Genomic DNA, 10,030 nt, shown 5'->3' with positions numbered 1-10,030 from the left:
TCGATTTAGGGAGATTTTTTAGGATTTCATGTACACACCTATAAATATATCTTTCGAAGTTTGTTGTATGAATTTCCGATCAACACATTAATCGCACCTTACTTATCTATCTTTACTTTATCGCATTTTATCTTTACCTATTCTCTTACCTTGCACATTTACATTCCCGAATCTTTACCTTTACCTTTCCTTTTTTTTTTTGTGCACCTATCCCACTTTCTGGAGTGAAATCCGATTAACTCATCGGGTTTGTTCGGTGCAGGGACGGTGGCTCATTGAAGCCAAGGGAGCAATTGGGCCCCCCTGATATTCTCAAATTTTAAGAATATATTGTGACAGTTATGAAGTTTAAGATTTTTGCCCCATAAAAATTGCCTTTGCCCCCTTCCCCCAAATGGATATTTTGTCATTTTGATTTTGCCCCTTGATTTTTTTAAAGGACCCCATAATAAGTAAAAAATTATATATCTCTACTAAAGGAAGGAAAGATTTTGTGTTTTAATTTTACACTTTAGAAATTTCAAAGACTAATAACAAAGCATCGAATTTATGTACTTTATGCAATAATCGGTTAAAAAAATCAATTTTGACTAAATAAAAAATTCCCTTTTTTTGGTATCATTTATTCATACACAGTATAATTTCATACAAACCTTGGTATAGTTTTAGATCTTCCCCCCCTTATAGAAAGTTTCTGGCTCCATCCCTGGTTCGGTGCTGATTTCTCGGCTTCTACCCATCTTGGCTTCGAAACCGAAGTAGTTTCTTCCAGAGTCTAGGTTTCGATCTAAATTCCCTCTTTTCGGCCATTTAAGGCTAAGAACCACTCCTTGCACGACCTAGCTAGCCTTGACTCATCAGCCTTGGTCACCCAAGGCAACATATCTTGCTTCGGCGGCCTTTGCCAAGGTTTAAGCTAAAAATCGAGTTCATTCAGTTAATTCAACAGAGTGATCTGTTTTTCAGCTGAATTTCAACCGAGACAAGTTTACTTCAACCAAAACTGATGGAAGGCCTTTTGAAAAATGATGGTATAATGGTACGATAGATTTGAAAAAAAAATTAAAATATAAGTTCATTTTTTTATACTGTTTAATAAATAATTCGTGATAGATCGGAGGAAACTTATGATTTTACACGTAATTTACCCGATAGGTTTTGATGCATTGTAGTCTTGTAGATTGAATTTAAATAATCTGGAGCTCGAAGCCCAAGCGGGCCTATTTTGTTGAATTTGGTCAGAAGTGAAGCCCAATAAATCAGACACTCGCGGAAGAGTCCAGATTGTAGTACATTTGGACCAAAAAAGCCCAATCTTTATGTACTTATTTATTTATTTATCTCATCTGTTTATTAATTAATTTATTTTACATTGTAGTTTTTCCTTGAAGTTTGGTTTCTCTACTTTTATTTCAAGGACAAGAAAAGTATTTTTTTTCCTCCTTTTCGCCGGGAGAAGAAAGGAATTTTATCAGCTAAAAAAAAAGGATAAATTCTTTAAAAGTTGATGAAGAAAAATGTTACAATGTTAGTGCGAAAACATCTATCATCATCTGAAATCAAGAGATGTGAAATTAGATTTTTGACAAGAAATACGATTTTTGTTTTTATAAATCACAATTCCTTAAAAAATAGAACATAAAATTATTGGCCCTCCCAATGAATGCACTTCTCCGAATTTCCACTCGACCGATACTTTATTTTTCGTCTAATTTATTTATGTTTTTATTATATCAATGGGCTTGTAATCGGAAAATAAAAAATTCACAAGGAAAAAATTATATTAATCGTAGGATTGCGAAAGCACCCAGTGGGAGGGAAATAGCTCTTACGGGGGTGTGCTTGTGCTCCGACCCTGCGAATTACCTCCGACCACTAAGAATTTGCCAACACACATCCAGAGAAAAATCATCGTGATGTGGCAGAATCCTACTGGACGATGACAGCATAGAGGACAAAGCGAGCCGCAGGGACTCCAACCTCCTTCCCATCCTGCAAAAAAATTCCTCCCCGACATCGGACACAACACAAAGTGCTGTCTCTCCCTAGAATCTCTCTCTACAAATCCGATTTCCATGATTTGTATTTCGCTCATCTAATCTGTAATCACCGCAGTCGTGATTTCGCCTTCAAAACATCGATTGGGGTAGGTTTTTGTGGCGGATCCAATTTGCTGACGGGGAAGAAATGGGCGGAGGGGAGAATTCCAACTACCCGGGGGTCGGCGGCGGCGGCGGCGGCGGCGGCGGTGGGGATGGAGCTGTCATCAACGTCCGGTGCTCCAATGGGGCGAAATTCGCGGTGCGGTCGAGCCTGGTGTCGACGGTCGGAGCCTTCAAGGAGGTTGTGGCGCAGAACTGCGACGTGCCTGCTGATCAGCAGCGGCTGATATACAAGGGCCGGATTCTGAAGGATGATCAGACCTTGGAGAGTTATGGTATGTTTTGGCTATTGGTGGTTTAATTCGATTTGTGATTTACGGAGTGAGTTGGGTATTGTGCTTACTCTTGCTTGCTCGAGGGGTAAGTTTGTGAAGGTTGGGTGCGATGTTGGAGAAGAGTTTTCTGGTGCTCTTCTGCAGTAATGAGTATTCTAGAGTTGAATGGGTGTGAGATAGTATGATTAATTCCCGGTAATGGAGCAATAGCTAGTCGATTATAGCACTGGTAATTTGCAGTAGAACCGGTTGAATTGGTGTTTCGCTGAGGTGCTCACCTTTGATTAATATATGCAGCAATTGCTGGATTTTAGTCTTTTTCTGAAGATGAGTGATCTTTTAGCTAGTACTTTCGTTTTTGTTCCTAGTGATATTCCCCTTACTCACTGGGGAACCTGATGGTAATGGGTGCGTAATCTTGAACGATTAAGGTGTAATTGGAATGTGATTGTTGCATTCAGTCATCTTTGTGGGTAGGGAAACAATGAGCAATTGGTATTCTTCCAAGCTGTATGGGACAGCAGATAACTTTCGCAGTCAGTTAACCACGGAGCAACACTTATTTTATCCCTGAAAGTTTTAGATTTTTTACTATGACCATCATAGATAGCCTGAAATTCTCATGTGGATGAACAATTTACTGCTTTGTCCTGATTTATGAATCTTTTAGTTTAGTAGTCCTACATGCAGCTCATGGTAAATGTTCATTATTTGCTGTTCTACTCTCCAGGATTGCAAGCTGAGCACACCGTACATATGGTACGAGGTTCTTCCCCGGCAAACACAGCACCTCCTCCTACTACTGCCACTGTTGCAAATAACAACCCTACTCCCGCTGTTTCTCGTGGTGTTGGTTCTAATGATGGTGGGGTTTCTGGACTTGGAGCATCTTTGTTTCCCGGGCTTGGTGCTAATGCGTCGGGTGGGGGTGCAGTTCCTGGTTTGTTCGGAGCGGGACTTCCTGAATTCGAACAGGTGCACCAACAGCTTACTCAAAACCCGAACATGATGAGGGAGATTATGAACATGCCTGCCGTTCAGAACCTGATGAATAATCCCGAATTAATGCGTGGATTGATTATGAACAATCCTCAAATGCGCGAGATCATGGATCGGAATCCTGAGCTGGCACATGTACTGAATGATCCTGGCATATTAAGGCAAACATTAGAAGTGGCAAGGAACCCTGAACTCATGCGCGAGATGATGCGAAACACAGACAGGGCAATGAGCAACATTGAAGCTACTCCCGAAGGATTCAACATGCTGAGGCGCATGTATGAAAATGTACAGGAACCTTTCTTGAATGCTACGACCATGGGTGGGAACAATAGAAGTGATTTGAGCTCAAATCCATTTGCCGCTCTTTTAGGAACTCAAGGTGGTGCGCAGGTGAGGGATAGTAGTAACAATTCTTCAACTGGTAGCACCGAAACAACTACAGGCGCTGTTCCAAATACAAATCCACTGCCTAACCCATGGAGCAATTTGGGCGGTATGTTGACTTCTTGCGTCTCTTTTATCTCGTATATTCTGCGACAACTCTTAGCATCTTTCATGTTGTTTCTGCTGAAAGAAAATGACGTTTATGCATGAATTTACCTAAGGTGAATTTGTGAAAAGCAATATTATTATTGAAAAGATAGATTTCTTAACAGCATCCTTTATTGAAACTATTATAAGTGCATAACGCCTTGTTCGGAGCCTTTCTAGTTGTTACTTTTCTTAAAGAGTATAATGACGGCTCCTACACATTATTTTTAATGATCTTAGAGTTTTTTTAAAGAGGTTTTTTTTTCTTATGGCAATATTCCTTTTAGCATTTTATATGTTAACTAGATATTGGGAGGTTATTTAATTGGAGTCGTACAAACTAAAAAATATGGTCGCATGACAAAATCAACAGGTGGGCCTACTACTGCAAGGTCAAATCCAGCAGGGAATGCAGCGTCACCTCTTGGTGGTTTAAGAGGGGCTGGCCTTCCAGAGATGGATCAGATGTTTACGGGTATTCCCGATGCATCTGTGCTTAACCAGTTCATGCAAAATCCAGCTATATCACAGATGATGCAGTCATTACTCTCAAATCCACAGTATATGAATCAGGTCTGTTTATTCGATAGAGTAAAATGTAAAGTACTGTATCAGTATATTGTGATCCTCATTTTTTATAAGACATCTGAGAATATTGTATGATCAGATTCTCAGCCTCAACCCCCAGCTCCGTAGCATGGTGGAATTGAATCCTCAATTGAGAGAAATGTTGCAGAACCCTGAACTGCTTCGCCAGCTTACTTCTCCGGAAATGATGCAGGTAGATTGCTTGTCTGAGTTTGCAAGTGTTGTTGCCTATTTGAATCCATAAATCTACTGTTGGGCACAAGGCTTCTGTACACATGTTTGATACGTATCTATATTCCAAACGTTGTACAAAAGATTGGCTAAAGAACGTGTAGCCGCTTTGTGTTACTGGCAGTCTGAGAGAAAAATGTTTTCATTCTCATGTAAATTTCTGTAATCCCAAATGCATATAAACTTTTAAAAAATTTATCATCGATTTCAGAGCTGGGTTAGTAGTAGCTTCTGAAGCTATGGTCCCCATTTTCTGTTCTGTAGAAATGAAGGTGCGCTTGGCTTTAGATCCTTCATTCTGTTCCATTAGAACCCTGAGAAGTTCAAAAGCTAGGTTATTCTTCCTGCACCGTACAGGATAAAGTTTATTGGCTGCTATGTGTGTGTGTGTGTGTGTGTCTCTCTCTCTCTCTCTCTATATATATATATATATGTATATGTATATGTATATATAACCATAAATTTAGATGCATATTTAAAATATTTTGGGATCGCATGCAATTTCTTCTGTGACTAAATTCTTACCTATCATGTGGGGTAAGTTATGGCCTATCTGATCTTTCATTTTTTCTCACTGAACATTTTTGGTTGTATGTCTGCATATGCATTCATTCAAGTTCTCAAAATTTGGAGCCTGGGTTATTTGTGTTGTCAAATGAGTAATGTTCCTAGAACATTATCAAAGTTTGATTCATCAATTTTCTCTGGCTGTGTAAAGGATATTCTTAGAATTTGAGACTGCCTGGGTGTCAAATTGCAGTTTGCCTAATGTAAAGTGGAGTTTCTCTAACTTAATGAGAGGTAATTACGTCTTGGAGGAATTAAATGGAGTAATACTTCTTTTGTATGGATGATACATCCATTGATTCAGTCGGACATGGATGCTTGACCTAACTGAGGATTGAATAGATATGCATGGGCAACAGAAGATGTGCAATTGCTAGTGTCAAGTGTTGATTGATAATGTCTGTAACCAATTATGTGGAGAAACTATAACTTTATTTTGCTTACAACCATGTCTAGAATGACAATTCATATTAAATTACTTTAATTGAATATCGGTGAGCGCCTTAAAATTGCCTTAGTTGTTGTTATGAATTGGGGTTTCATGCTGTTGCTTTCCTTTTTGCAGCAAATGCTATCTATGCAGCAACTTCTCTCTCAGCTCACTCGGCAACAGCCAAACCAGTAACTGGCCTTCTAAGATGAACCACTGACCATTTCATAATTTAAAAGAAGCTACTGACGATAATTAGATAATAGGAATGTCTTCTATGTTGCTGATATATTCATCGCCTTGCAGGGTAGCGGGCCAGACCGGTGGAGCGGCAGGTGACTTATCTTAGTTCTTTTCGCTTGTCTGCCCCCTAATTTGTTTTCATTAAATGTCTTATTCCATTTCTTTACTGTGATATTTTTCTTTCACTAATAATTTGAGATTGAACAGGAGCGCCTACTGGGACTGGACTTGACCTTCTGATGAACATGTTCGGTGGCCTTGGAGCCGGTGCTTTTAATGCCCCAAACACACCCGATGGTCTGTCTGTTCTTATATCCACCATCACATTAGTCATGCATTTGCTCCCGTGTTTATTGATTTCTCACATAGAAAATCATATATATATTTGCAGTTCCACCAGAAGAACTCTATGTCACTCAGCTCTCTCAGCTTCAAGAAATGGGCTTCTTCGACACCCAGGAGAATATCAGGGCCCTTCGTGCCACCGCAGGGAATGTCCACGCTGCTGTGGAACGACTTCTAGGAAATCCCGGTCAATAAGTAGAAAACTACTGAATTGCGCTCTTCTCCAGTCACTGAGAATGCACCCATCATCGAAATATTTAGAATCGGGTCTCTCTTGGAAGGCGCTGCTCCGCTCCCGGATTTTACTCTCTACCCTATTTTGCTCATGTTAATAAGTACACACCTGCCCATACGCGGTAGAGCCGTGAACTTTTTCTGTGCAAATAGGCTTCCTCAACGCCTTTTTAATCTATATCTATCTGTGTCTTTGAAATAGCTGTACATACACACACATTCATGAATGTTGTTCACTCAGAATGTTGGAGTGATAGATTTAATGTCAGATCGGTCCATTGTGCTGCTTTTCGATGCTCTCTAAGTTTGCTCATGCGGGAGCTTACCTTGAACCCGTTCGAATTGTCCCAGCCTTCTCGTAGAATCTCGCTCATTTTCATCCCTTTTTTTTTTTTTTGTCGATTCCCTATCTCCTACCATAATGACGATGATAAAATGAAAGGATTGGTGGATCAGCTGATTAAAATTAAGCTCTATTCGGATTTTTCATGTCACTGTTGTGCAGTGTTTGAGGAAGCTTGGAACTCATATATTATCGTCATCTCGTATTAAACCGATAATACATCATCGATCGAGGTTTTTTTAATTTAATTTTATACTTCTAATACATTGACCAAGTCTACTAAATTTATGCTTCAATCTCTAGAACATATAGCGAGTATTCAAATAGATATGGTGTGTGGCGAAATCAGCAACACTTTCTGGTGACTCGAGCACAAAAAATTGGTGGTATGATTGACGAATTTTATTCATCCCTTTTCGGAGAATCCTACAATTTCAAAAAATAATAATAAATAAATGAACAGATAAAAATAAAAAAAATAAAAAAAAAAAGAAGAAAGAAAATGGAAGCGAATAAACATTCCGTACTAACTGAAAATAACTGCATACTTTCCAACACAACCCCCTGTCGCAGTGAGAGCAGTAACCGCTCACCTCTTCCCTGTCTACAAATACAACACAACTGCCCTTCTTACACTTTTTTCCCCAATCTTACTGAAATGACCAACCCTTCGGAGCAATTCCTGTTCCTCTCTTCCTCGGCCCCAGGAATCTACTCTCCGATCCCTTCCCCTTCGAGTCCTGACCCTGCATTTCGATCCCGCGAGAATTCTTGTAAGAGGCGTTCGAAGCTGATCTCGATTGGCCTTCCACTTAGCCTTGATCCTTCCAACCCCGACGGCATCCCCAGGCCTAAGAAGGTCGGCAGGAAGCCCGACCCTCATGCCCCGAAGATCACCCGCCCGTGCAGCGAGTGCGGGAAGAAGTTCTGGTCGTGGAAGGCCCTGTTTGGGCACATGAGGTGCCACCCTGAGCGCCAGTGGCGGGGCATGAACCCGCCAGTTAACTTCCAGTCCCAGCCTCCCGAGGGAACAGACTCTTTCTCTGGTACAGGCCTCGGAGCAGTGCCTGCAACGACTGAGGAGGACCACGAGGTCGCTGCCTGCCTGCTGATGCTAGCGAATGGTAGGCCAGGCGAGGTGAGTGATCACAATGCCTACTCCAACCGTGAAGTCGACAGCTCTGGGGTCCCGTCAGAGACGGGTTCTGGCCCGGGAATGGATGACCCAGGCGGCCATCATCATCAGCACCATCATCTCCTGGGGAGGTTCGAGTGCTCGAGCTGCAAGAAGGTGTTTGGGTCCCACCAGGCTCTGGGGGGCCACCGGGCGAGCCACAAGAACGTCAAGGGCTGCTTCGCCAATGCTATGATGAGGAGTAGTAGCGTCGACTACTCTGAGAATGCTACAGCTTCCGACAATAATAGGAAGAGCGAGTTCAGGGAGTGTGAGGACTCAGGAGCTTCACTGCCTACCCAACTGGTCATGAACTCCTTCGCAGCCAAGGAGACATGTGATGTTGACTTAAGCCTAAGGTTAGGGCTTTAATTAGTATTAATTCTTATGCTAATTTAGGAAAAGATATACATATATAGATATAATATAAATATAGATGTGTTGTGTTGTGTGTACCATTGACGCTATGATAGCCCACTGATGGTTTAATAATTAACTATAGGAAATTGTACTGTGACTGCACCAAATGAAAAGTTTATAAGGTAGGCCAAATTATTCTGTCATCTGGTGTTCATATGCATGCTCCTTCTCTCGAACATCCAAGATTCGGTTGATCTTATATATGATAAACACCGCAAATATCCAATGCTGATGCTCAGCCGTACCTATACTTCGAAGCGTTATAGGTGATTCTGTCCTACAGATTTTATCTTTGCAGAGCATGAGATGTGAGTATTTTAGTTCAGTTGATGGTGTTAATCCAGTTTTCCCAGCAAAATTGAAACAAGCAGAGCCACAGCTTTTCCAGCCAGCCTGATAAAAGAATGCAATAGGCTCGAAATATTTTTCGTTTTTTCCAATTGGTACAATTACAAATAGCTTAGGGAAACCAGATGTCATGGCTGGGTTCTATAATGTGATTGCCGGTGGATCGTAGCACAAGTCTACTGGAGTTCGCTCTTGCAATATCGGCTATTCCAGTCTTAGATCTCTCAACCCCTCACCCCGGAGATAGATTAAAAATTCCTAAACCATCCCATAATTGGTTAACTTCAAGTGGAGATGAGAACTGGCAGAGCTGGGATCAAACCTTTCTTCTGATGTGCACTGGGGTCCTGGAGAGGCAGAAGAACCGGGCATCCGGAGCAACTACGGAGCAGAGCTAGCAATCGTTTATTATCCATCCATAAACCTTGCGATTTCAGCGGGATCGTGACTATCTAGGCCCTTCATTATGAAACAGAGAAACTGCTTGTCCTCCGGATTTTCCTGCCTTGAGTTTCAACCAAAATGGAAAGACTAATCAGTACACCACCTTATGTACAAACATGCCCAACTCGTACTTTCTCAATGCGTGATTATAAAATTATCGAACAAAGACGCTGTTAATCACCTCATCGATACATCTGGCATTCGGGCAAGCAAAGTCCGTAAGTCCCAGCCGATTTTCCTCTAATTGTACTAGATCAAGTTACGGTCTTAATCTCCGACAGACTGAGGTCGAATGAAAGAATAAATGCTAGGCAATCATAATGATTAGTTCAAGTACAATTTGATCAAAGAAAATTTTCACTTCCCGGAGCATCGAAATAGAGTCGTTATTCTAGACCTGAATGAAGTCAATGACACCCGATCCTTCGACTGACATCTCGCATTATAAACATATCTCACATCGATTCCATCGGCATATAACTACCGCACATATTGGAATGGTTTCTGTATGTCGGGTTTATCCTGATCTGCAATTCTCTTCTTTTTTCTTTTTGTTTTTCTCATTTTTTAATACAAATAGGTCCAATAATGCTACATATATTTGGAAATAATTGATTCAGATGAGCAGCCCTTGACTTTCCAAAAGTTTTGACAGCTGAGATGAGATGAATCAATCCAATGATAATTGGAAAT

At 41.0% G+C, this 10,030-nt stretch overlaps 2 protein-coding genes across 2 annotated transcripts; both read left to right on the top strand.

The window, feature by feature from the left end:
• Positions 1 to 1,982: 1,982 nt before the first annotated feature.
• On the top strand, positions 1,983 to 6,896 carry LOC116204734 (ubiquitin domain-containing protein DSK2b-like). Its single transcript, XM_031536989.1, has 8 exons — positions 1,983 to 2,437; positions 3,168 to 3,932; positions 4,344 to 4,543; positions 4,638 to 4,751; positions 5,922 to 5,977; positions 6,093 to 6,121; positions 6,237 to 6,326; positions 6,421 to 6,896. The coding sequence occupies exons 1-8, from the start codon at positions 2,188 to 2,190 to the stop codon at positions 6,567 to 6,569; spliced, it is 1,653 nt and encodes a 550-aa protein (XP_031392849.1). The 5' UTR covers positions 1,983 to 2,187; the 3' UTR covers positions 6,570 to 6,896.
• A 713-nt stretch (positions 6,897 to 7,609) lies between these two features.
• Positions 7,610 to 9,291, top strand: LOC116204161. The gene is made up of 2 exons (XM_031536237.1): positions 7,610 to 8,484; positions 9,063 to 9,291. The coding sequence occupies exons 1-2, from the start codon at positions 7,610 to 7,612 to the stop codon at positions 9,289 to 9,291; spliced, it is 1,104 nt and encodes a 367-aa protein (XP_031392097.1).
• The last annotated feature ends 739 nt before the right edge of the window (positions 9,292 to 10,030 follow it).

This window comes from Punica granatum, chromosome 4, assembly GCF_007655135.1.
Source record: "Punica granatum isolate Tunisia-2019 chromosome 4, ASM765513v2, whole genome shotgun sequence".
In the NCBI taxonomy this organism is placed as follows: domain Eukaryota; kingdom Viridiplantae; phylum Streptophyta; class Magnoliopsida; order Myrtales; family Lythraceae; genus Punica; species Punica granatum.
This window is presented reverse-complemented; position numbering and strand designations above follow the sequence as displayed.

Bases quoted from the DNA above. Each gene is read 5' to 3' on its own strand.
- LOC116204734 (XM_031536989.1), top strand. From the start codon at position 2,188: ATGGGCGGAGGGGAGAATTCCAACTACCCGGGGGTCGGCGGCGGCGGC. The intron at 2,438-3,167 runs GTATGTTTTGGC...TCTACTCTCCAG, and splicing joins TCAGACCTTGGAGAGTTATG to GATTGCAAGCTGAGCACACC. The intron at 4,544-4,637 runs GTCTGTTTATTC...TTGTATGATCAG, and splicing joins ATCCACAGTATATGAATCAG to ATTCTCAGCCTCAACCCCCA.
- LOC116204161 (XM_031536237.1), top strand. From the start codon at position 7,610: ATGACCAACCCTTCGGAGCAATTCCTGTTCCTCTCTTCCTCGGCCCCA. The intron at 8,485-9,062 runs GTTAGGGCTTTA...GGTGGATCGTAG, and splicing joins GATGTTGACTTAAGCCTAAG to CACAAGTCTACTGGAGTTCG.